This window comes from Podarcis vaucheri (genome assembly GCF_965113315.1).
Source record: "Podarcis vaucheri genome assembly, chromosome: 1".
Taxonomy (NCBI): domain Eukaryota; kingdom Metazoa; phylum Chordata; class Lepidosauria; order Squamata; family Lacertidae; genus Podarcis; species Podarcis vaucheri.
This window is the reverse complement of record NC_138759.1, coordinates 48387184-48414594: the sequence shown is the minus strand read 5'-3', so window position 1 is coordinate 48414594 and position 27411 is coordinate 48387184. Positions and strand designations below refer to the sequence as shown.

The 27411-nt window shown below is 41.9% G+C and overlaps 1 protein-coding gene and 1 long non-coding RNA gene across 6 annotated transcripts in view; one reads left to right on the top strand and one right to left on the bottom strand.

The window, feature by feature from the left end:
• Window positions 1-27411, bottom strand: part of MAP3K9 (mitogen-activated protein kinase kinase kinase 9) — an 84934-nt gene that overhangs the window by 24522 nt on the left and 33001 nt on the right. Inside the window, exons 9-11 of one of the 5 annotated variants that reach the window (XM_082224275.1) lie at window positions 25724-25833; window positions 22553-23356; window positions 19057-19267 (exon numbers count right to left, since the gene is read on the bottom strand). In XM_082224275.1, coding sequence (XP_082080401.1) covers window positions 19057-19267; window positions 22553-23356; window positions 25724-25833 — 1125 coding nt within the window. Of the gene's footprint in view, window positions 1-15063; window positions 19551-22552; window positions 23357-25723; window positions 25834-27411 lie in introns of those variants that run through there. The other 4 variants (XM_082224277.1, XM_082224278.1, XM_082224274.1 and 1 more) reach the window with 4 other exon arrangements.
• LOC309535032 overlaps window positions 4268-27411 on the top strand; it is a 28189-nt gene continuing 5045 nt past the window's right edge. The window contains exons 1-2 of the long non-coding RNA XR_014220985.1: window positions 4268-5040; window positions 6948-7179. This is a non-coding gene — a long non-coding RNA (uncharacterized lncRNA). The remainder of the gene's footprint in view (window positions 5041-6947; window positions 7180-27411) is intronic.

The following is a 27411-nucleotide window of genomic DNA, read 5'->3' as shown; positions in this document are numbered from 1 at the left end:
TTAAGGATCCATACTTAGGGGGCGATTAACAGGCTGGCCTGGCTATTCCAAGAATTAGAAGGTGGGCCCAAGCATTATAAGGATCTGGGCCTGCCCCCCTCCAAACTCATAACAATACAAGGGGCGGGGCAGTTTCCATGGATGATTCAAGTTTCTCTCCTTTTCTGTTACTTGATAGAGATGACAATGTGTCCTTAGCAGTGGTATAACCTTGCTTCAGCCAACTTCAGACTTCTCTGTTAGCTATTTTCTGCTCTGAACAACTTCTTATTTATAAATCCATGCATTCTCAGCAACCCCTACTCAAATGTTGGCATTAAACACGCAGTTTAAATGTATTGTAATTGCTGACAGAACTTTTAATGTTTGGCTTACCCAGAAGGAAACATATGGACAAATGTCTCTCCCGATTTTGCTTAGCAAAGGCAGCTGGGGATTTGAAGCTGGAGGTAGATGCTGATCACAAAGGGTTTTTCCCCCTCCTCCCCCATGCCATCTTTCAAGCAACAATGGCTCACAAGGGTAACTGATTTGTCAGCCATTTTCATTCCTTTCTAGGTTTTGACAACCTGAGACAGACAGCTTGGAACGAACTTGGGGAGAGTCAGCTTCCTGGGCAAATTGTAGGAGTCAGCTTGTCAGCTTGTTCAGAGAACCTTGCAGAAATAATACAGAGCCATTTTGCAGCACTGCATTAATCAGTAAAAACTATTCCTGGGGTGTTTTGAAGTGAACAACTGCTATAGGAAGAAGGCTAACTACTTCCTTAAAGTTTATCTTGTGAAAGGAAGAAAAAGAGCATTTTATAGGTGTGTTTTCATAGAATCATAGAATCATAGAGTTGGAAGAGACCACAAGGGCCATCGAGTCCAACCCCCTGCCAAGCAGGAAACACCATCAAGCACTCCTGACATATGGCTGTCAAGCCTCTGCTTAAAGACCTCCAAAGAAGGAGACTCCACCACACTCCTTGGCAGCAAATTCCACTGTCAAACAGCTCTTACTGTCAGGAAGTTCTTCCTAATGTTTAGGTGGAATCTTCTTTCTTGTAGTTTGGATCCATTGCTCCGTGTCCGCTTCTCTGGAGCAGCAGAAAACAACCTTTCTCCCTCTATGTGACATCCTTTTATGTAACATTTTTTTCACAACATTATAGCTCTAGGAAAAGGGAACAAAATCAGGACTTTGTCTTTGTCTCTCTCACCCAAACCTTTGAGCAAAGATGGGCTCCGGGGAAGAAGCTCCCTCGTGTATTTGGTTGCCTGGAGAGATGTCAGCATGGCTCAGTTTTTCCATGGGGTGATGACGGCGTACAATAAGAATCATAGTAAAACAGCAGAACTTTTTGTGACACAAATGGCACAAAGTAGGCTTTGTATCTTGGCAGCGCTCCTTTCAGGCGACGGAAAGCAGAAGAGAGACATTTGAAAATCAAGGGGCCATTGCAGCCAATGCACACTTATATTACAGGCATAGGAAATGCAAAGACTGCACTGGAGTGTCACATGAAGTGAAACCCGCAGTCTCCGCTGCTGGCAGATACATTTCAGCATAATGTTGTGAGTTTGGGGTAGGGTAGGCTGTATGCCTGAGTCCCTTCTAATTCCTAAATCCAACATGGATTCAATTGCTGGACTAGCAAGGCAAGTTTCATGGAAATGGCCTCAATATGGGTAATTAAGGCAACAAAGAAAGTGGCTCTGTGCCAGAGATCAAAGTGGTTGGCCCCCTTCCCTCAACTGTCTGTCAGAAAGACAAAAGCCAGAACTGAGGTGTGTGAGCTAGAAGCAGGAAGCAGGCTAGGCAGCTGAGAGACAGAGCCACACCTGATTATGGGAGAAGCAAGACCCTCTTGGGGTGTTAATGCTGTGAGCCCCTCCATCATAGACTCAGGCTGTATGTGTGTGTAAATAAACCATACTTTATAAAAACACAACAGTCTCTGCTGTTCCTCATTATGAGGAAACCAAATCCTGGGAACCCCTGGAATCTCACACCACTCAGAGATTGGGGTGGCATGCAACAATTACAAGTGAAAACAATAACCCCCAATTTTATTTTGTATTCATATTCTTTGCCACTGTATTGTATTTCATTTAAGCTGTTAGCAGTTCTGGGTGCTCCATGAGTAGAAAAGATGGGGTAAAAGCAATCACAGAATAACTCTGCAAATTCTCATATTTGCTCATTTTATACCATTAGCGTAATTCATGTAAATTGTAAAATTAAGATTTTCTTGGGAGAACATTTATTCAATTTTGGGTCCCCCTACAAATTGGAAGTTTGGTTACAGCACCATCTAAGCCGCAAACTCATGAGAGAGTTCCATTGCTTGACAGTTACTCTATTTCAGACTGCCAGTATAGTTCCTCCTTTCCTTCTAGCAGACAACTGACAATCTCACTAAGTGGGGAAAGAACAAGTGGGCTTTGAACAGCAGATAGTATTTCTGTGCTAACATCAGCAGATATGATTTAGCTCTCAGAACAGGGAGATATTGCTATTTCTCAGGAGCCTCTGTCCCGGGAATATAATTAGAAGACTTTCTTAATTGGACTGTGAATATGAGTTCTGTATTTCCTTTTGCTTGTTCAGCTTATTGTATGGTCGATCAAGACATTAACTTTAAAAGAAGGGATTGCAGACTTTAAAGAGGCAAAAGCAACTGTCAGGTCAACGTGCCTTGTCAGAATCTGAACAGCTATGATTTCACAAGGCTGAGGAATCCCTCTGTCCTCTATTTAGAAACATATCATGGGAAATATTCAAAAGAAGAAAGATGATTAATCTCCAGGGGTGGCTGTGCAGTGGATGAATATTAACATCATAAACTCTGCCTGGACTGCTTGACTACTCTGTATTCACAAAGGCTTTTGTTTCTGCAGTTTCCAAAATGAAGACAACACATTAACTAGAGTTCAGATGAAACACTCAAGTGACATAGAAGCCACACCTGCAGGAACAAGAAATATAAATGGGTAAGGGCATCTGAGCCAATCCCTACAGTTGGAGTGGCTTTAGATCAGATGTGGTTCATGTGTTGTCCCCCAGATGTTGGTGGGACTCCAGCTCTCATCAGCCCCAGGCATTATTGCAAATTTGTATTATGATGTTTTGAATGTTTGTTGTAAGCCACTTTGGGCACAGCTGATGGTGGAAAAGTGGCATATAAGTAATCTTAATCAATCAATCAATCAAATCATCAGAAGCGATGATGAGAGAGGTAGCCCACAGAAAACTTTTGGACCCTTAACTGAAGCTGTCATATCACTGTCCTGTCAACACAGGTGGCAAGATTGACACGCTGTGCACATTTTTTATATGATCACACAACACAGACTAAATCAGAATGCCTCAGTTATGAGATATCTGGGAATCTTTTATCTCCATTCCAATTGAATTGCTGAGAAAACTGCAATGATTTCCACAAAATCCTTTGAGCATGCTGGTAGCCACCTATTCCATGGCATTTGCTTTATTTTGTATACTTAGTCAGGGTAGTTAAGAGAAATGAAAGGGGGAAAGATCAGTCCAAATGTTCCACTGCATTCTTACAGAGAGAATGGAATCCTAATCTTCATTAGACGTGGTAAATACAAAACAAAACCTAGGGAGTTTGGTGCAAAATGATATGAGCTTGTGCATATAGCACAATTGAATTACTTGTCCCTGCTATTCTACCAGAGCTTTTCCCAAAGATGCTGCATTTGTTTCAGCAGATGTGTGAAATCCCAAAACGTATTACACAAACAGTCCAGAAAAACTAAAAACTAAAAACATAAAGGTCTTTGTTGCCACTTTGCAAACAGTACAAGACTCTGAAAATGGGCTCTTGGATCATTGCATATACAGACTTTTTCAATATGGCATCACCTACAAGGTCCACTGGGAATGGCGGCCCATGAGAGCTCCTGATCAGAGTTCCCTTGGACAGGTGATCTCTGCCTCCAGCTGGGCTTGCTTTTGGCACTGCATTTAGCATCAAATGCAAGACCTGCCCCAGATTCTTCTTTTTACAGTAAGGGCTGGAATGGGAGACTTGGGAGTGCATGCTCAGTGTGCTCCCAATTCTTCCTTTGAAGCATAATCACCTGATGACAAATGACATCAGGTGATTGGCAGGTGGGTGCCTCTGCTCTTATGTCAAAACTGGGCGACAGAAGTTTGGATGTAGTCTGACTGCAACTTCCACTTCATCCCTCCTGCTCTACATAGATGGTTGTTTGAGGAACTGAGCATGCAAATCCTTGAGCAGTCCCCTAATAGGATGGGACAGATATACCATTGCTGAGGTTTTTTGCCACTGCAGGCAGCTTTTTAATTGGAAGAGAATATACACATTTATACCAGTCATTAAAAGGCACCTGTAGCAAGGGAAGCAAAAGCAGAGATAGATGGTGGTGTGCTAGAGTGTCTTAATAAACATGTGTGCTCCTGTTTCTTCAATAGGAACATGCAGAGCTTCTGTAGTCAGAAACACCTCTTGCCAAAAAGATAAAATGTCAAAGTGTTTCATCGTGTAGCAACGGTGAGTAAAGACCCTGTGAATTGCTTTCAGTCACATTTAAAACTAGCTGGAAGGAGCCGCAGAAACTCAAGCTACGATTGTTGCTGAATACAAGAACAGCTTCCGATGCTGAATAATTCATCTGAAGCCAGGAACAGCCAATGAGTCAACGAACAAAAGCAGTGTACAATGCAACATAATTATGAAGTGGCGGCAGCAAGTGGAACACACAGATGGAGCTTTCAGATCCACTGATTATGACATCAGACACCAGGCAATAATACCAGATGAGCACCCAAGTCGGTTTTCATTTTTAATAATGGTGCTTTGTTCTTGTAAGATGAGCCTCTTAAAACTGCTTTTAATCCTTGATTACACTTCACAGGATCACTGTGAGACACCCAAGCAGCAACCTTTGCAATCACAGGGAGAGAAATTATTTTTAAATGGTTTCCCCACCTTTAAAGGTCTCTGCTGGGTACTGATGCTTTGCTGTTGACTGAAGAGTGAATACAGCTGCACAGGAAACACTGGTGTGTGATGCCAAACAATTTACACCTCAGTGATAAAGTGCAAGCTATAAACCCTGGGTATCTGAATTGCTAAAGTAGTTCTATACTAGGGGTTGCCATACATCTGGAATTTCCTGTCTGGATTTTCACTTTTTGAAATATGGCAACCCTACCCTATCCATAGCTGTCAAATTTCCCTTTTCTTGCAAGGAATCCTATTTGGAATAAGGGAATTTCCCTTAAAAAAAAGGGGAAAGTTGACAGCTATGACCCTATACCATAATGGCATATAGATAAAAGGATTTTTATTATGTTTGGTTTAGCAGTTTACATTGAAACCAGAGTAAGGAAAACACCAGCTACTGGGAAGCTACGCGGGTAGTTTGATGTTGTGCTGTTCAGAATGTACAGGGATTCTAGGAAGAAGCAATAGACATGTTAGGGTCAAAAACCACCTGTCTGCGAATAATGCAGCTCTTCCCTTTATAACCTCCTGCCAGAAGGATTTCAATGATGAGCATAATGGTGCCAAAAGAGCCACTCTCATTATTATTTCTTCAGCACAAGACACTACAAGAGCATTGGATGAGAGCCATAAACTATTGTGTAAAACCAATGGTGAATTAAGAGAGTTTTCCTGAATATAAGCTGGCACAAAGGTAAATGGTTTTGTGGACCATTATCCATCTGGCGAATTGAGCTATAGCCAGGTCAGCTCCCACATCTCTCAGACTGCCTTCAAACCCATAAAATGAGAGAACGAGGCTTCCAAAATGATAGAATAAATCAAAGAGACCACGTCCTTCTGGTGACCTCACCGCCAAGCTTTCAAAATCTATCAGGGACCTCTTTGCTTGACCTTTAATGGTGACATCTGATAGAAAATAGCTGGACTAATGAAGTTTTAACCCATTTTAACTTGAACCCTTAAATCTCCTTGAGTGCTGTAGTTTAGTCACTGGGGAATTGCTCAGAAAATTTTAAGGCATGCACTTAAAACTGTAACAATGAAAGAGAGATCAGTGATGCTTCAAATCAGACATTTGTCCTACATGAGATCCTGTACACATGTACAGTTGTATGTCTACTTTGTCCAGTCAGATTATATGGAAGCAGCTGCTTGTTGTTTTTTTTAAAATGAAAATCCATATCAGATTTTTTAACTTTGAACCATTCAATCTTTTTTCATGAACAAGGAAGAGAAAGGAAACCCACGATGCAGAGCATAGGGCACACAACTTGCAGCACTTATTGGCAAGATGTGCTGCAATTTAACTAACTTGGCATACTGGCAGTAGCCAGCGCAAAGGCTGATGCTAGCACAATGGTGCTTCCTTGCACTTCTCCCACAATGCCTCCCCCAAATCTACTCTGGAGGGTCAGGAATATCGCCCAGAACAGGGCACTGAGGGATCTTGTGCAGATGGAACGATCAGAAGACTGTTACATTGAATTCCCCTCCTAATTTCGCAGTATGTCCTTTTAGGGTGGTCTTCAACCACGTTTTACTCCAAGTACACCCATTAAAATTCATGAACATGACCAAGTTAGGCCCATTAATTTCAAGGGTACAATTTAGCTGAATACCAATCCTGATGTTTTAATCTAGTTATCAGAGCGTTTAGTTTATTGTGCTAAGGTTTTGGTTATGGGGGAGGGATGGTTTTTACTTGAAGTAACAGAGCTTCATGTGAGATAAACAGGAGTTACTTACCAGGGACTAAGGAAGGTGGCGGCTGAGTGGGGGGTTAAGAACAAAACACCTATCTGTAATGTTGTCAGTTGATGCCCAAGTATACCACAGAGTATAATCTCTTGTGCTTCTAAATCTCAGAGGATTTAGGCATTTTTCTGATATAAGTTAGTCCTTCCATATATTTTTCCTTGAGCAAATTTGTACTTTAGATATTCTGTCGTTGATCCTAAAGGCAAGTGATGGTCTGCTGCACTCAGTCACTCTGAATAAATTTCCTGGCTACAAAAGGCCTTCAAGATGAGACTGATCTAAAAATGTGGGATTTTCTTCTGATGCTCACTCATCTATTGCACACAATAATAGGTTGCCTGCTGAAAAACTGTCTTGACATTAGAACTAATGAACAGGATATTTTTTTGTGTTCATAACTTACCAGAATGCTGTAACCCATGGCCTCAAAAGCAGTGAGTAGAAAATGGATCATATCTCAAGCGACTGGTCATTCACAAACAAATGTTTAAGATATTCTCAAATCTTTTCCTACAGTGTCATAAAACCCCTATGAGACAAAACCCTGTGGGCGTTTTATCTTCCATTTCCTTACACACAGTCACTACGTCCCTCAGGAAATTAAAGGCATTTCTCGACCGGATGCCACCAACAGATTAATTAAGATAGTTTCTGAAGTCTCATTTAATTATCTAAATTGATGACAAATTTGGCAATTAAGGAATTTATCTAGGTTTCACTTTGTTGAGCAGGGAGGGAGAGAAGGGATAGGGGGGCATGTCTAGCAACTGCTTCTACTACATAATACAGCTTTAAAATTGTGTGGTTTAGTAGTAGTAGTAGTAGTAGTAGTAGTAGTAGTAGTAATTTATTATTTCTACCCTGCCCATCTGGCTTGGTTTCCCCAGCCACTCTGGGCGGCTTCCAACAAAAGATTAAAAATACATAGAACTAGGAAGGGCTGGGATCCAATCCTTGTTCTGCTAGGTGGTCTCAGAACACTATTTCTCAGTCTAACATTCCTAACTTAACTCACAGGGATGTTCTTTGAGGATAAAATCCCAGCAAGGCTGTCACGAACTTCTTGGGGAAAACAGAAGGATTCAAATAATACTGTTATGAGTTTGTGAGTGCCAGGCCCCTTTCCCCTGAATACAGCAAGTGTTAAAATCTAATGAAGCCTTCTGATCCCTACATCCATCAAGTGTTAAAATATAAGCCAGGCTAGTTTCCTGTTGTGCCATTAATTACAAATGAAAGGGGGCTCTGTGCCAGATGGCAACTAGGTGGGGTCCCTCTTTCAACTCTGAGACAGGCAAAAGCCTGGGTTTAGGGTTGAAAGGGGCTGTGATGTGAACTAGAAGCAAAGCAGCAAGCTGCAAAGCGTGGTCAGACAGCAATGTTTGATTTCTATTTGAATCCAAAGCTGTGGCTATGGAAGAAGCAAGACTCTTCTGGGTTGCTGATGCTGTGGACCCCTCCATCGTAGGTTCACGTTCTATATACCGGTATGTGTATGTGTAAACAATATATCATAAAGACACCACAGATTCCACTGTGCCTCATTCCAAAAAGAAACATGAACTCTGGCTAAGTGCTCAGAACCCTTGAAATCTCACACCTCTTAGAGATAGGAGTGGCATACAACAATACAGTGGTACCTCGGGTTAAGTACTTAATTCGTTCCAGAGGTCCGTTCTTAACCTGAAACTGTTCTTAACCTGAAGCACCACTTTAGCTAATAGGGCCTCCTGCAGCTGCTGCGCCGCAGGAGAACAATTTCTGTTCTCATCCTGAAGCAAAGTTCTTAACCTGAAGCACTATTTCTGGGTTAGCGGAGTCTGTAACCTGAAGCGTATGTAACCTGAAGCGCATGTAACCATACATATGTATGTACTGGAACACAAAGCCCTGGTTCCAAGGGACAAAGCCAGAATACCTCAACTCTATTCCTCTAATTTCTTTTGGAACTTACCCAAACAACTGGTACACCCATGCCCCAGCAACACGTCACCTTCCAAATTGGGGTGGGGAAGGCAGAAGCTGCAGAGCTATTGCATGGAGATAATATCAAACACACATGTAATGGACTGTGTATGTGGCATGTGGAAGCAGGTTAGCTTTGCTACAAAACTATGGCTCATTCGTGGGTGTGTTTTTTTAAAAAAAAAGTATCAAGGGAGATAAACAACATGAGCAATGGAGCATCTAGTCTTCAAAGCTCTAAAATAAAAAAAAATTAAAGTTCACAAAATGTCAAGCCATTGCTTGCTTTTTAAAGGTACCAATTAAAAACAGCAAACAAATTCAAGTCTTCCTACTTTTCACCACCCCTTCCTAGAACTTCTGGTGCTTGCTCACTTCCCTAATATACTAAAGGCAAAGTATCCATTATCTTCTGCAAAGCAAAGCACCAGTTTTACCAGGGCCATATTCAAGGATGCTGTTGCTCTCCAGAGATGCTCAGTTTGCAACGTCAGTCTAGCAGTTGGATCTCAACCTAAAGCAATCGCTTTACATAAATAATAAGTGTGTATTAGTTGAAATATGCCTGTATTCTGATTCATGAAACTGATTTATTCCCAAGGAGTAGTTGTGGAAAAATAGTTTAGGTTCAAAAGTAAGGAAGTTCCATACGCCCACCAAATTCACATTGTTTGCAAACCTAATCGAGGAGGATTGTAACCACTGGGAATTAAAAGACTAGCTCCTCAGAGAAATTAGATTTCCACATGACTTGTTCAAGCTAAGGCAGCAACAGTTCACCTCCAGTCCCTGGAAAAGCTTATAGATATTCCCTACACACCTGATATCTTCAATTCCTTTAACATCTCAGTAGAATAATCCTAGTTGCTAGGTATAATCTAGTGAAAAGTCTAATGGAGCTGAATAATCAATGGACACAATCTCTTCAAAATGTATTACTGCAGAATCTAAATCCTTGCAGATTCATCAGCTATAGCTGGAGATCCTGAATACTCTCTGCGATCCCTTCCATCTAAAACACATTTTTGCCACCTTTGGGCTGCCTGAACATACTGTAGATAAACGTTCCTTTATCAGCAGTCACTGTGAAACAGCAAACAGCAGCAGAGCTTCATTTTTTGCTTATCAGACTGTACAGAACTGCAGAAACCCTGAACAGCTGACTACAGAGGCTACCTAAGTCCAAATGATGCAGAGTTCAGTGTATTTCAAACTTTGTTATCAACAGATCAAAGTAAACCTCTCCAGCTGTAGTATTTGGTCTCAGATATAAGTATGGGGGACCACCAAGGAGGAGGGTCAACCCTGAAAAATGACCACTCTAGTAAAAAAAGAAGAGGGAAAAGTTGGCCTGTGTGCTTACTGGGGCTTGACTGGCATTGCTCTAGAGCAGGGTGGTTCAACATGCAGCTTGGGGGTTGCATGTGGTCTTTGAGGCTGTTTTTGTCAGCTCTCAGCAACATTTGATGCCCTCCTTCATAGTCCTCAAGCTGCCTTCCCAAAGCCAAGTACAGTGGTACCTCGGGTTAAGAACTTCATTTGTTCTGGAGGTCCGTTCTTAACCTGAAACTGTTCTTAACCTGAGGTACCACTTTAGCTAATGGGGCCTCCTGCTGCCACTTCGCCACCGGAGCACAATTTCTGTTCTCATCCTGAAGCAAAGTTCTTAACCCGAGGTACTATTTCTGGGTTAGTGGAGTTTGTAACCTGAAGCGTCTGTAACCTGAAGCGTATGTAACCCGAGGTACCACTGTAAAGGAGGTCAAAATTTGGGTCAAATGACTTACATCCCATCCTTCAGGTGAATTTAGATCCTTCAAACTATGTGGTGGAATGCATCTTCAGTTTAAGGACTGGGGGGAGAAGTCTGCTTCTATGGCTATGCGTCAATTGAGGATAATTCTATACCAACAGCCCCAAGGCATTTTCATTCCCATGTGAAAGTTTTTACCATATATTATGTCACAGAGTTAGAACAGATTAATTCCAGGATACTTGCATGCTGGATACATGCATCACGCTTAATCCATTCTTCCTGATCTCCAAGACTAATTTCATCATCATCTTGAGTTCATCCATTCTCTTTCCCCTTCAGTGCTTTTAAAATCAGTTTATAGGACTGCTTTATTTCCCCTCCCGAGAATATGTGGATTTTTATCAAGTTATCAGAGTCCACTCATCCATGCTTCTCTCTTCTGTCTCCTACATCAACATATTTTTAAAAATAGGCTTAAAATGAGAAAGACCTCCACAATCCGAGCTCACACAGTTTAAAATGGCATCAGCTCCCCTACAGCTTCCAATTAGTCCAACCCTCAGCACTTAGGGTTCTCGAAAGGAGAAACTCACTGGCAATTGACTGCTGTTCTAAGCTGCTCCTGACCCACAAATGTAGTGGACAGAACTAGTCTGCATTTTATAGAATGAATACGTTATCTCATAGTTAAATGCAATGCACCATTTGCAAAGACAGAGGGAAGGGAAGCATTTCCAGAAGAGCAGCTGTGTTGATCTGTCACAGAAAAAAAAGCAACACAAAGTATTGTGGAACCTTACAGACTAAAAAAAACAATCTCAAGCATTTGTGGGTGCTGCAGTTCATTTCCTGCCCAACATCATTTCATTATTTTCAGTTCACCAAATGCACAGTTTATTAGAGTTGCTATTTTGAATAAACTAAAAGCCTTTCATCAGACTAAAAAAAAAATGCCCATGAATCAATCAAATTTATCAGAAATCAAAATAATTCATTTTTTACAAAGTTATTTAAAACCTGCAGGTGGTGGGTGCCCTTTTGAAAGTGGCACCCCCTCACTCTCACCCACAGAGAGGGGCTCCTAAGGCACTGCCTGCTGTTACACATGTGTGTTCACATTTCGAACCCTACTTTTGTGCAGTGGAGCTTTACTGGTTGTGTAAATTTTCACAGAGATAATAGACAGAACTGCAAGTCCTCCCAAATCTGCAATTGTACACCTCCTCAGCAGGCTTTACTGCACAGAAAGTAGAACCCTGCCCCAAAAACTAATTCGGCTTTTCTTCAAGACAGTGAGTGTCATTCTCCCATCTCTAAAGAGGCTTATATCTGTCGGATTTTCATTAGAAATGAAGGGGAATCAATGCTCATTAGTATTAGCTGTGTCAGATGGAGAAGTGTGAATTTTCCTTCCTTAATCAGATTATATTAGGGAAGCTACTAGGAGATTCTGAAAAGAATGAGTTAGTGCTCAGACCACCTTGGTTCACAGGAGAATAAAATGGTTTCTACAGTGCAGTGAGCGCCATCTTCTGGCCACTGTGAACTTTTTAAATTTAAGAGATGGCAAGAAATATTAACGTTTAGGCTGCTGTCCTAACCATGTCTATTTAGGATTAAATCTTAATCAATTCAGTAGGGATTATTCATAGGTAGGTGAGGGTTAGGATTACAGCCTTTCGGACTTCCGGGTTAGCGCCATCGCCGAATGGCGGACTCCCTCCGAGCTCCGGAGGGAGTCGGCTCGGCAGGGGTCGGGTCCTACCGCGCCGGCGACGCGGGGACCCTTAAAAACCACGGGAACGGATCCCGTGGACATGGTGACTCGGCTGGCACCGTTATCGCCCTCCCGGCTTGTGAAGGAGCCTTTTTAAAGGCTACGGATCGGGCGCCGGGGAGTGGCGTGGTGCTTTGAGTCCTCCGCTTCCCCTGCCGGGCGCAGCCGCATGCCATCCGGCGGAGAGCGCTGGCTTCTTCCAAAGGAAATTCGGACAATTAACAACAACCCGTGAGTAATTGGGCAACCGGGTATAAAAGGAGGAAAAAAGAAAATTTTTTCCGGATTTGGCACGAGCGGGAGGGGATCCAAAAAGGAAGTCAGTCCCCTCCCTGATTGTAAACATGCTAAAACAAGGACTGAGAAACCAAGATCGATTTAGAAGTTTATTGATGACAAAAATTACTAACTCCACGATGTGAATTATAAGAACTGTGCTGGAGGAGAAGAGTCGAGGGTGAGAGGAAAAAGGCAACCCCCCCCCTGGGAACCGGGGCGATTCGGAGAACCTGGCGAAGAGAGATGGAGAATTTGACAGCTGTCAAAGGAGCTGTCAAAGCTGGAAAATATAAAGAGGACTTTGCTACAAGTTTTTTGCTGGTTAACTTTGTTACAATTTGATATAAATATGGATATAAACTGTCGGGGAAAAAGAAACAACAAATTGACTTTTGGACTAGAGGATACAAAGTTATTGAAATCCCCCTAGAGGGGTTTCGGGACATTACAAGTGTCGTATGTGGAAAACTATTCTGGGATGTGCATAGGTCTTATCTCCTGGGAAAGCTGCAGAACTGAAATATTATTTTGTCTACAGAGGTGACCATAATACAATAGAATCTTCTATTGAAGCAAGAAAGGAACTGGACGTAAGTCTTTGTCCCTGAATAACAAACCTCTGTAGAGACACTAAGTTTTGAAACAAGAATGTTTTGACAGCTGAACAAGACAGAAACCTGAGAAACCAAGAAATAAAAGAGTAAATGACTAAATACGACACGGAAAGAACAACGGGAGGAGCAACAAAAGATTTAGGAAAATTAAAGGCCTCTATTAGACTGGATTTATGAAGTTAAATATTATTAAAACAACCAAATCTGAAGAAACCGGCAAGATGGACTGAGAAAAATTTGGCTGTGGACTTAAGATCTCCAGGCCGACAACATACAGACAAATGGACATGGGGAATCAAAACCGGGGAAGGGAGGGGGAATCCTAGAATCCAAAGGCTTTGTAACCAATTTTTTGAACTTTTCTATATATTCTATCTTATATTTTTTATAACTTTGATCCTATATGTTTTCGTTTTTTCCTTTTTTAGAAAGGGGGAACTCGTGGAAGGAATGAGAGCTGATCTTGGGGGGAAAATTTTGTTTTATTATAAGACGAGGAGTGATGTTAAGATTGTGTAAGTTTAAATTGGTTTATGAGTAAAATATATTAGGCTTAAATTTGGGGATGAGAACTTGTGGAACCAACTTAGGGAAAGGGGAATACAGTCGGGAGGGGAAGGAGGAAGTCCCAGAAAGAAGGCTATGAAAAGAAGGGTCTAAACTAGTCTCTCTTTTTCTTTCTTTTCTTTATCTTTTTTATCTTTTCTATTTTGTTATTATTGGAAATTTTAATAAATATGATTATAAAAAAAAAAGGATTACAGCCTTTCTCTTCTAAATTAATCCAAGAGATGACAGGTTAAATTAGCAAATTATGCAGCCTGGGTCTCATGGAATTAATAAAAGAAAATTATTTGTTCTGGATTCAATTTGAGGTGGGTGGGGATTCAATTTGAGGTGGATGGGGGAGAATGTTAAGCCGCATGGAGTGGAAGGAGAAGAAAAGTATAGAATAAAAATGAATCACATCAAAGAGTATGGAAGGGGGGGGGAAGGAAAGAAACAAACTTCTGACCAAGTCTGGGAAAGCATGTTGTATGGTGGGGAGAAGAAATGGCTAGCAGGTGGAGCGAAGACAATATTTCATGTCTATGCCACTTGAAGTGCAGTGTGGGCCATATTTATCCATTGCCTCTACTTAAAATGCTAAAAGCTGCTTACTAAACACACATAAGAATAAAATCACTAGGGCAACAGAAAATATATAGCCTACCTCACCAGGAAACTTTAAAAGATGGAGAGAAAAAATGATTCTCCTTACTATATTTGTTGTTCTGTCTGCAGTTTGTTTCTGTTGCTATTGATGCTGTCTGCCCTTTGACCTTAGGGGGGAAGGTTGATACAAATCCTAAAAATAGATAAATAAATCCTGCGACTATTTACCTGGAAACGAGCCCCACTTGGTTCAATGGGACTTCCATAGGCATAGATCTGCAACTTTTCCCTTCAAGTAATCAATTTTGCTTAGTACCCTTGCATGTGTATGGAGAGCTAAACAGTCAAACAGAAATATAGTAGCTTGTCTATAAATGGGCAATCTACTGTGTATGAGGCACATCAGCTGCACAGTAAAAAGTTTTTGATTATGCTTCTAGCTGTATAAAGCCTCTGATTAGCAGCAAAGTAGTATGTTTTAATTGATAAAGCAGTGCTTGTTCAAGAAATATATGCTTTGCAAAACGGGAAAACTTATTTCAAAATCTATGATTGAAATAGTCTTGACTGAAATCAATCCACGGCACTCAGGCTCAAGACCAAAGAGAACACACAAAGGGTGCTCTTCATCAGAAATTACCTGCATTGACAAAGCAGGTTAGGATATGATAGAAAGCGAGCACAAGGATATAACATACACACAACATCATTAAAGCCCAACATTTCTAGGTAACATTTGCAAAAAAGAGAAAATGAAGCTCTCACTACAGAATTGGTGTTTATAACGGTTTTATTCAAGTTTGTGTGCTCTAATCTTGAGACAAGGCCTAGAATAGCATTACACTGTAATACAATAATAAATGTAGCCATTGAACCAAGCCTGCTTGGAATCCTTGTTTTAATTTCCCATCCCCCACCCTACATCCAGGGAGGGGAAGCCAAGAGAAAAGCAAACATATATTACCAACTTCAATTACCTCCATTTTAATTTAGTTATTATTCTCTAGCATAAATTAAAAATGTATCAAAGGTATACACATAACACATTGACAAAGAACAGAGATACAGTAGATTATGCAAAAGTATAACCTGTAGATGTGTTAGCTACAGTGAAACAAACCAGTCACTGATGCCATTTAATTACCATTTTTAAGCCCCAAAGGGTAAGAGGCAACAGGTTGTGTCGCAAAGCTTGGTTTTTTTTTGGGGGGGGGGTCAGTCATTCCCACTGCCAGCTTACAGCTGAGCCGAAGTTAAAAGGCAGGCTCCAACATCACTTAACCACCATCACAAAACAAAGCACACAGTAGCATTTATGTAGTAAACAGACTGTAATATTAATTTTGGGACTGGGTTGGGGAGTGCTTTCTAATGCTACTGCGTTAGAGATACTTTTGTGAACATGGCAATTGGGACAAAAGCCCTGAGGGGGGTTCAGCACAGTAGACTGAATCAGCAGATATCAAGAACCAAACTCTCTCTACAAGGTGCCTTACAAAACATTTGTCACATTGCACCTACACAAACATCAGACGTGAGAGTATGCTACACCTGGGCATGCAAGATCACAGGGACTAGCCTATGAGAAACATCCTACATGCGGAATTACTCCACATGAACACAGCCTTTCAACAAAACATAAATCAGACCCAAGCAAATCACCTTAAGTAGTTAAGTGCTGGCAAACATGAGCTCTTCAAGAAAGTTGATTTTGCAAGCCAAAAATAAATAAATAATAATAGTTGTTTTGGATTTGGCATCCTGATCAAAAACAGAAACACAGATATTAAATTGTTATTAATGTTAAAGTGGTCATCTGCAGAGTTATACAAATGGGATCTCCAGGTATGCACAGCAACCTCCAGAACCACAAGAATTTGGGCTGACAACCTAGGATGCCTGCCTTCTCCTCTCAGGAAGAGCTTGGGAGAAGAGGAGTGAGCGCCTTTCACTCAGCTGTTGTGGAAGTAGTGAAGAAACTGCAAGAAACTCTTGCAGCAGAAAATGCAGGGGGGTGTTGTATGATTGCACAGAGGACCATGCAAAGAACAGTTACAAGTAGGAAACTTGCATACTGTGGGCTTATAGAAGAGATTATATACTAGGAAACTGATGTTCCTGAAGGACAATTTCGTGTCCTAAAAGGCAACAGCTTTAAAGAAATGGTGTACTGAAAGCTGCATTTGATGCAGAATGTACATCAGATGCAAAGCTGGATAGCTCAGTTGGTAGAGCATGAGACTCTTAACCCCAGGGTGATGGGTTCAAGCCCCACGTTGGGCAAAAGATTCCTGCACTGCAGGTTGTTGGACTATGATTATTTAAATCCTAATGGTAATCACACAGTTTTAGTAATGGGCCTGAATTCTTTAAAAAGGTATAGTGCCTAAACATCACCATGAAGTAGGAACAGGGAACCTGTGGCCTTTTGGCCTTTTGGGCTCCAACTCCCATCAGCCCCAGTCCTCATGGCCAATGGTCAGGAGTTATGGAAGCTGTAGCCCATCAGTATCTTGGGGGCCACGGGTTCCCCAACCCCTTTCCTAAAGTTCAGAGTTCAAGGGCAAGGGCAAGACCCTGCCAGGGCTCATCTTATTTTTTTTTAATGGATGCAATCTAGAATAAGGAAAGTTGCTGACTTCAAATTACCAGTACCAGAGTTAGGAATGAACCACTCTTGACTTGCAGGTGCTTATAACTGCAGTAAGTTAAATGCTAAGCAGGGCTTGACTCTCATGGAGTGAGCCAATTAGACAGTCTACATGTCTTCAAGAAAATATAGTTTATATTGGCTCATCTGGACTGGCATAGAGCACAAACTCACCTTGAACTAGCAGATCACTTACATAGCACTAAAACTGCCAGAGGGGGACTGCTTCCTCAGCATACAGAACTCAATAAAGTTACAAAGTTGTATAGCCCCACTTCTATTTAAGGTGCACTGATATGGTTCAACTTGCACAATAAGACTACACTTCTGCTGCATGAGGTAGCTCTTGGTACAGATGGAGAAACTGAGGCACATATGGCAAAAGTGATTTGCCCAATGTCATACAGCAAGCTGGTGGCAGAACCAAAATTAAACCTGAACTAGCACAGATTTTCAGATTTTTATTATTTAGATGCTAGACAACAATATTTCTACAAGTTTACACGATACCCCTTAAAGGTGACCACTTTTGATTTCTAGTAATGATCTATACCCACTTTTTCAACAGAGATAAGGAGTAAACCGCTATAGATACAATTCATGACATGTCAGGAACATAGGCAAAAGGGATTTACGGCCTAGGAATAAAAAAAGGAAACGTACATGAGAGAGGTTTTAAACACCTTTTTCAAAACTTCAGATAGGTCTTTATTTTAATATGGCAACAATAATTTAAAATCAGATGGGATAAATAGATCTAATCATAAAAGAGTGTGATAGCAGCAGGGGTCCAGGGATTTTGGCTAGCCTCAGTAGCTTGCCAAAATTCATGCACACAAAAGGTCCTGGAAGGGGCCTTAAATGACAAAATGCTGAACTTTGGAGGCACAGTGTAGTCCTCCTGAAATCTGAGGTGGTGGGGAAGGAGATTGCAGAGGGCGGGGTAATAAGCTCTGTTATGCTCTGAGCACTATTTGATACTAGACCAGTGGGATTGCATGTGCTCTTCAGTTCCTGCTGAGACCTGGAGACAAGTATCCCCAAGCATTGTCATTAAGGTCAAGTGTGCAAACTGTTTCTCTCCACCAGAATCTCTGTAATGCTCACTGTGATTTTTCTTTTCGGAATAGCCATGTACATGGTATTGGGGGTAGGCTATTTGTCAACACAACATTGATGAGACAAATTGATTATTAAATCTGGAAATTACTTACCTAAATGAAGTAAGATTCAGGGGGGAAAGGGCATATCCTGACTGGCAGTTTTTCATGCAATGTACTACCAAAATTTATGAAAGAATGCAACGTTTCATATCAAATTACAAGACTGATCATTGTGTTTCACCACTTCCTGGTTGTGTCTCATTAAACTTCATATTTATGTATGATGGGTCCGAGCCAAAATCTCAGAGTCCCACCTCTATTTCTCCACTATCAGAGCTCCACCCTGTTGCCGCAATCCTTTTGCACCACTGCGACCTGAGACATCCCATTTAGTTTCAGAAACTAAGAAACAGGTGGCTCTGCCTTTGTTCCGCATGATGCATAAAAAGTATAGAGGTGGGTGCTATGGGTCATTGGCAAGATCCTGAACGCCCCCCCCCCCAGCAGCCAGTTCTAGTAGGAGGAACTGTATGCATACCACAAATGAGCATTTGTTCTGGGACGTCAAGGGAGAAAAGCTCAATCAAATGCAACAAGAATGCTGGTTCAGACACACTTAAACCTTTATATATATTCCTGCATTGTAACAGTGTAGACAAACACTGCTTATCATTGCATTTAAAAGGTAGGAGTTGAGGTTATTACAAAACCCATACCAACAGAGGGTATCTGAGTTCTTGACGGTTAAGAATGGAGGCTTACTTGCCCACATTACTTGTTGCAGTTTAACACTGTAATGAAAATACAAGGAAGACCACAGGAAACCCCACAAGAAGAGTCAGCAGCTCTGTGTAGCATAGCTACATGTACTTACAAAAGGCCAGGTACCCCAGTACCATATCTGTTAGTGGAAACAGCACTGTGATATGACCTCAGCAGCATCTCTCTACTTCACCTGTCTTCAAAGTGCATTCTTAGTGCAAGAAGTAGAACTGAATCTAAAGGAGCTTACCAATCCCTTGTGGATTTCATGCTAGGACCAGAACTCTTGCTTGAGTTCATATGCTGCAGGTTTGCGTGTTCTGAGTTCAGTTCTGCATAGCGGCACGGTGCTGTCCTGGCTCTGCCCTTCAACATCCATGTCCAACAGTGTCCGCTCCTCTTCAGGCAATCTGACACGGAAAGAAAGCAGTGCAGGCCTCTCTTCAACAGTGCTGCTACTGCTGGCAAAGCAGGAGTCCAGGTTACTGGGAGTTTCAGTACTGGAGCTATTAGCAGAGGACTCGCCCCTAGCATTACTGGGGGATGCAAACCACCAGGGGTCAACCCGCTGCCTGTTAGCTGAAGGGCGTGGCCTAGGTAGGAATTCCAAGGTCTTGGGTCTCTCCAGCATGGAGTCTTGCTGAGCATTATAGCGCCTGGGGGTTGGAGGAAAGATGAGGTTGGGGTCTGGCAGTCGAGGGACTTCATTTGGACCCTGACTTGGACTGGGAGTTTTTAATACACCTATTCCCCCACCAGAAGGAGGAAAAGGGGGGAAAACACAATGAACACAGGAAAGGAAGGGGAGGAAGGGAGAGAAGAAAGAGAAACCAACTGGTTAGACAACACTGATGAAGAAGACACCGGGCTCATTAAGTAAACAAAGGGTGATGTCAGACAAAGGATTGATTCAGTTCACCTGATGCATGCAAACCACATGGGAGCTGCAATGATCTTCATGCTGATCCCTGCAAGCTAAAATGGTAGATGTTGGTGGTAGCAAGGCAGCAAGGCTGACAGTGTCCAGATATGTAACTGTCTAAGGATTGTTGTGTGAACGCACAATATGCATCTCTGTACCTCCTTTTTCCTTGATTTTTCTTCCCACACCAGCATCTTAGTGCCAAAGTGCAACCAGCAGTATGGATGCAGCCACAGACAGGGAAGAGAACAGCATACTTAACGTTGAAAATATGTTGGATGCTCATAGTGAAACATGAATCTTATGAAGCTAATTTGCTTTTTTACTACAGAAATGTTACAATTACATTTTATTTACCAACTGTTCACAGCTCTTAGGTAGCTGTGTCTACCACTGGCAAACATATCCCAGGGCCAGAGAAAACCGATGAAGGTTCTGAAGTTTCTCCCCATAACCACTGCTGTCTCTAGATAATACATACATATTTTCAGGGGAGGGTATAGGTTTTATAATTAGGAAGTGTTAACTTGTGCCCAGAAGCTCCCGTTTTAGAACCAATTTTGCAATTCAAAAAAGGAAAATGGAGAAGGAAAAGACTCAGCTTGGAATAGATATCTCCCATTTTTAAAGGATGGTATTGCCATTTCTACTTGCTGAGGAAATTTCACAATTCTTCCCAGAGGGAGTTGTGCAAGTGGCTGGGTCAGTACCAGATATCTTGCACCCACTTCAGTTTGCTTATTATAGTTGGAGCTGTACAGCACTGAAACAGAATGTTAAGGCAGAATGAAGTGGTAGGAATGGTTAATCCCAAGAGATGACAAGTTGATGTTAACTGATTAAAGATTTATTTCCTTGACTGTCTGGATTTCAATCAAATTTATCAGTTAATTTATAGAATTCAAATGAATCTTTGTATTGCAAAGCCTAAAAGGTGGAAGAGAAGGTGAGTTTCCCTTAAACTGTAACTGTAGTTACACCTTTAACCAACACTACCATTCACTGTTTGAAGTAAAACGAATGTTCAATTTCCCCCCATTGAAATAGGGAACAAAGCACTCCTATTACAGTTAACACATCTAGACCAAACGGACTTCAAACTAGAGTCACATTCAAGTTATTCTTAGGAGTGTTACTGAAGTTTCATGCTTAAGCTGCTAGTTATGGGTGACAACTGGAATTAAAAAGTAATCTTATGAGACAAGAAATGTAATTTTATTTTGCCATTCTTACTGTGTTTCATTGTATTAATTTTATACTGTAAGCTGCCAAATCCAAACCAGATCAGTATATGAATGCTAAATAAAGAAATTAGGCACAGGGGCTGATACAATATAATTTATATGGCTACAGGCTTTCTCAACAATGTAAGAGTATTTACTTTGCTTTAGAAATTAATTTTATAATCCACCAGACCCTGTGTCTAAAAGGTTTCTTATGACAATAGCTAATATTCAGTTTAGGGAAGAAATGCCTATATTGGACTATTTTGCTTTGATAGTCCAAGCCTGTGTTGAAAATAAATCCCCCATTGAATGTCTATTACACTGTTAGTAAAGGGAATAGATTAGGATTTTATGTTGCAGCAGTGCTGTTCTACCCAAAGTAGTATTTCTTTTGAAATACGGCAGAGGGGATGCTCAGTGACTTGTCATTTACCAATAAGACAATAAATCAAGAAGCAGAAATTCCTACTGGCATGAAATTTAAGCACATTCAAACAATTACGGTGAGAGACTCTGAATCACTTCCAATGCCAAATCTGATGTTATTACATGCACCAGATAGGGTTAATTCAAGACATTTTTAAAATGGGAGAGGAACTGGGTTTGAGGAAGAGAAGGAAGCAATCATTAGGGTGGCAAGAATTCTTGAGAGGAAGAAAACACTTGAGGAGAACTTGGATACGTGCAATTTGTGTGGCATGGGAAAAATGTGTTTAAGGAGGGAAACCATATTAAGGGAAATAGAGGAGGAGGGGAAGCTGGAACTAGCAGCCACACAGAAGGCTGCAAAGTATGAGGAAAGATGACTGAAGACCACACAAAAGCAGCCTTCATTACTCCAGTGGTTGGGGGATTCTTCTCTACTGTCCACCCTACCCATACATGGAGGACACCTCCATCCTCAAAGAATGCTCTGTTGTTGTAAGCATCTGTCTGTCTCGAGAGACAATGGACTGTGCCTCTGGGGGTGAAGTCAAACCACTGTGTTAGCAGCACCAAAGTGACCTCCTCAGAGTGCAAGCCTGGGCAGTGTGTATGGAAGACCTGGGCTGCCCAGATGACAAGACCCCACTCCCTGCCTCACTGATGTGGTCCAAAGGAAAGCAGAACAATACATTTGGCACCAGCTTGGCTGCAGGAGTTGCCAGAAGTAGGCATGCAAGGCACTTTCCAACCATCTTAGGGACTCCAGAATTGTTTAGGGTTTACTCATTAGTCTTATGGCTAAGACACAAGGCCGCAGAGGTTCAGGATCAGAGTTTTCCTTCTCCTAGATTGGCTACTTTCCCAGGTTGATGAGCCCCACCTACCCCTCACTTCCCTCTACATCATGTGCAGAAACCGCCCTCTTGACTGCTGAATCCACTATTGGTCTCATCCGCTCAGTCCACAGAGTTTGTATTCGCATGCAGGGGAAATCCCTAACTCACTGAGGGTTTGAGACCCTCAAAGTACAGAAGTAAAAATTATACATAGTGCCTCTCGTTTCCGTCAGCTATTGCCTTCCTTCAATCTTACCTCAGAGGCAACATCTGCAGGAAGTGCAATGGCAAGAGCATTCACTTTCTGGAGTGCAAGGATGGAAAAGAGTAACGTACCTGATCCTAATGCTGCTGCAGGAGAATTCCTGGAAGGGGATCCATTGGCAAGCGGACCAGTCACATTTATGGCACCATCAGAGGGAGTCCGTCTGTGCCCCCTTTGCCGGGCTTCAAAAGAGAGAGTCATATGTGTGGGAGTCAAGGACTGGTTGGGATCTCGCTTGAACCTTTCAACACAGATATTAACTAGGGGGTTACTAACTACTGGCAAGGGAGCCTTCACTGTCACGGGGCTGACTGGCATCTCATAGACCACAATCTCATCACTGTCTGAGCGTAACAGGGAACGGGTTGAGTTACACTCAGAAATGGAAGACAAAGAGAGAAGGGTCAGGGAGTTGGATGGCTCGCCCAGCAACAATGTGGGCTCCTCTTTTTTGAAGAGCTTTCTTGAAGGTGGGCTGGTGCTCCGACGGGAACGTCCAGCCCGCTGGAAAATACTATCACGTTTCTTCTTCTCTTCCTTGGGGGCATCCAGCTCATCTTGGCTTAGCAGCTGGCACTTGCCAGCCTCCAAAAGATCAAAGCCCAGGCCAGCAGCAGCTAATACAGCCCCACAGCCCAGAAAGGCAAGCTCGCATCGTTTGTGCTGGGAACCTCCACGTTTCAGGCTGTTAGTGGGGGTGAGCTGAGGGGTGCTTGTGGTAGAGTTCATAGGAGTGGTTTCCTCATTGGCATCACTGGACTGGCCATCCCAGTCCTCACTTCTCTGAAATGGGATGCAGAGGTATGATTGGTTAGACCCAGGTGATTGCTGCATCTTGGTCTCTCCGTTTTTCAAAGAATCACTGTCTTCATTCTCTGCAAAAGAGATACACACACACACACACACACACAAAAGAGTAGGGCTTTAACATTTTGACTATGAGTAAGAATGGGTTATGCTTCATCTTGTGTGTAAAAGTAGAAACACACTGCTACCATGGAAAAAACACGTTTGCATTTTGAACAAAGAATATGGAAACTCCGCCCCTTTCAAATGATGGCAGCTGTCAAATATACATGCCACATGCAGTTTATTGGATTCCAATAAGAGTTCCAATAAGGAGTTGAGATTTGAAATAATGCACAGCTAAAGCAGAAATGAGCCACTTGTTGCTCAAAGCAGCCACACATGTTTCTAAGGACAGCTCCCTTCAGCCTAGCCGCTGAAGCAACACAAACAGAACAGAGGGAGGAAAAAGGAACCCTCCGATATAAAAATCTTGCATGGTTTGTGTGAGAGGGTGTGTGTACACACACACACATAGCAACTTCTCTCAAAATAGTCCACCACTTCAATGGCTCATATATATCATGGAGAAAACACCTGAAGGTGAATGACAGCACACACATCTACCCAGCGAACTGTCTGAGGAATCACATTTTATAACACTGGAATTTAAGTTTTTATTTTGCCATTTAATCACTATTTTAATAGTGTGTTGTGCTGACTGTATAGTTCTTTATTGTTTTAAATAACCATGTACCATATTTTTCCCTCTATAACACGCAGATTTTTTCTCCTAAAAAGTAAGGGGAAATGTCTATGCGTGTTATTGAGCGAATGTGTGGTCCCTGGAGCCGACTGGCCCGAGTGCATCACACATTTTCTTCGAGGGTCGTCTTCGTTGCGGTCAGCAGAAGCCAGGGAAGTGCTTGCTATGAGGTTTGGCCACTCTGCAGCGTGACTGTGTGTTTGCTAGTGTGTGTGCTTTGTGAGTGTGTGGTTGCCTGTGTGTTTGTTCGCTAGTGTGGGTGCTTGGAGGGAGTGAGAGAGTGACTGACTGCTACATCTTCTCCTGCAATTTGCCTTTTAAAAAATTGGAAGCAGTGGGGCAGTAAAAACCACCTCCGAAAGCCCCATTCTTCCCTTCTAAGGCTGCAGCTCGGCTTTGGGAGCCCTGAACCCCTGCCTTGTTCTTGAGGGATCTTTGAGGTTTTCCCTTTAGCTTTAACCCAGCCCCCTTATTTTACCAGTTTATCTTCATTCTCGGTGTGGTAAACTGATTGCAGGCAGCCACACGTGCGTTGGAGCCTCCCGAGAGAGAAAGCTGTTGCTTTCCTGCATTCTGCCTCAGGGTCTTACTGCCCACCCTCTTCTGCTTCGTTAACTGTGTTTGCTCAAACGGAACAAAGAGCAGAGAAAACCCCTCCCTCCAGGCAAGCAGAGGGGAAAGCAGAGCGTCCTTCCTTCTACCGTAATTCCTCTCCATGCTCCGGTGCTGCTGCTGCTGCATCTAGGGACTCGCAGGCAACATGCAGGTGGGGGGCGGGAGAGAGAGAGAGAGAGAGAGCGCTAGCTGGCTGGCTGGCTTGGGTGGGTGGGTGGCTGGGGGAACTTTCGCCTTCCTTTCCTCCCTCCAGTAAAACCCCTCTCCTGCATTCTTAGCCAGCTGCTTCTCCACACACCCCTCTCGGTGCTCCTTGTCCCTTCTATGTTTTTCCTTCCCTCCCCACTTAAAACGTGGTTACAAAGCACGGATCCACATGGATCCTCAGGATCTTTGCATTGGGTCACCCCAAATTCACCATCAGATCACATAGTATATCCATGGCTACAGCCTGCACCAAAAAAATCACGCACCCACTGTTGCCTGGGGCTGCAATGGTACAAAAACGTGGTTACAAAGCATGGATTCACATGGATTCTCAGGATTTTTGCATTGGGCTACCCCAAACTCACCGTCAAATCACATGTCTGTGGCCACAGCATGAAGCACAAAAATGATACAGCCACTGTTTCATTCAGAATTTTTTTTTCTTGTTTTCCTCCTCTAAAAACTATGTGTGTGTTATGGTCAGGTGCGTGTTATCGAGCGAAAAATACAGTACTTAAAAGCCATAAATGGCTTTGGACTCAGGTAGCCTTTCCCCACATGTACTTGACTATGCATTAAGTTAATTGTTGGACATCTTTATCTGAGTGTTCCCAGTTTCTGAAGTGACCTGATAAATCTGGGAGGGGAGGAGCAGAATTGCATTTGGTCCCAACCAGGCCAATGGTGTGAACAAAACTTTCATGATACTGTACATCTTTTTTTTAAAAAAATGTGCAAGTCTTGAAATTTAAGATTACCGAAGCAGATTTTGAGGTTTGCTTTTTTGTAAGAGGTAAGTGTTGGTGGACAGAAACAAACATGAGATTGAATACAGTGCATTTAAGAAATTCATTTAACAGGTACTTACCCATCTCTGTTAGGCTTGTAAATCCTGGGAAAATGACTGGTGTTCTCTGAACTTTTCCTAGATTTGGCGCACTAGATGACCACTGTTTGGATCCATCCAAACACTTTAGACTAAAATAAAGAGAAGAGAAGACACATTTAAATGCAGATACTTTATTTCCTCTGTCTGCTTTTATGACCAACATTTATCTTCTCATTCTTAACTATTCTAATTATCACAAATATTAGTTTATTTAGAAAAATAAGCTACCATGGCGACATATAGTTAAAAAAACCAAATTCAGTGATATATAAAAATACAGAAAAACAGCAGCATCACATTCAATAACCCATATAAAACAAAGATAATTATTATGCATGCAAGAACATGTGGATGTTAAAAAAAAACTCCCTGGACTCAAAAAGACACAGCATACATCACACTAGCTTTTCTAGCATTTTTTCAAAATGTAGCATTTTGTCACCACCCCCCTAACTGCAGATGGTAGTGGGACTCTTGAGGGGGACTTCTGAGAGCCAAGCCTCTAGTCATTTAGGGCTTTGCGTATAACCATCAGCACTTTGAAATGTGTCTGGGAACAGACCATCAATCAACTGTTTATACAGCATATCTTGCCAGCTCTTCTAGCAGATCCTAGTTAGTAACTTAACAATCATATTCTATACCAAGTGAAGTCAAGCCTATAAAAGCTTGTTTAAAATGTATGGAGGCAGTCCAGTCTTAAGGTTACTAGGGTAACCTTACCCCCAGAGCATATGGTTACCCTTTGATGCATTTTCCATCACACCAGTAAGGCCTAGGGTCAGGTTAGAACATGCCTTTTAGCACACAGCTTTCCAAACTGTCTGTTGCAACACATTAGTGTGTTGGCTGCAGTGTGTAGGTGTGTTGTGCGAATGCTACCCATGTTCCTCCCAGGGATGGAAAGGGGTTAGTTTAACCTCTGGTTTGCTAGTAAAACTGAATTACTGTGTCACAAAAAGATGCATGTCTAAAAAGTGTGTCACCAACACAAAAAGTTTAGAAAGCTCTGCTTTAGCATATTGTACCCTCACAATGAGCCTGTGAGATAAGCCTAGAAAAGTCCAGTGAATTTATGTCAGTTTTAGTTATAACCATATACTCAAAAACTTATTTTCCTTGCAGACCAACCTATTACTGAAGGAATCAGCCTAACAGAAGATGTTCATGTATTGAATATTTGCAATAAAAATTATATTTTATGAATTTGCAAGTGCATTATTCTCTATGTTTCATTCATCCTTAGAGATATAAAATTATAGGAAAAGCATACTTGCAACATTATTTATCATCTCATTTATACTCTGCTGTTTCTCTGAAGAGCTCAGAAAACCTTTGATATGATTCATAGTTGGTTTCTTATCTAGGCAGTTCATAGGGTTAAATCTGTGTACCTTTAGCATTTGAACTGCAACATAAACCTTACATTCAGAGCATTATATAAGGAGGACAGCAATTTAAGTACCTAGATAAACTAGATAAACATCACTAAGCAGGCGACACATACAAAAGTGGAGTTAGCATGCTCACTTCAAAAATAAGAAGAGCCAAGGTAAAGTATGTAATTTGGTAGAAGGCTGTATTCTTATCCTCCACTCAGAAGGTTTGTGTTGCATTTCTTGGTTTTGCCTACTACAGGCAAAAAACCCTCTCATATATAGAGACAA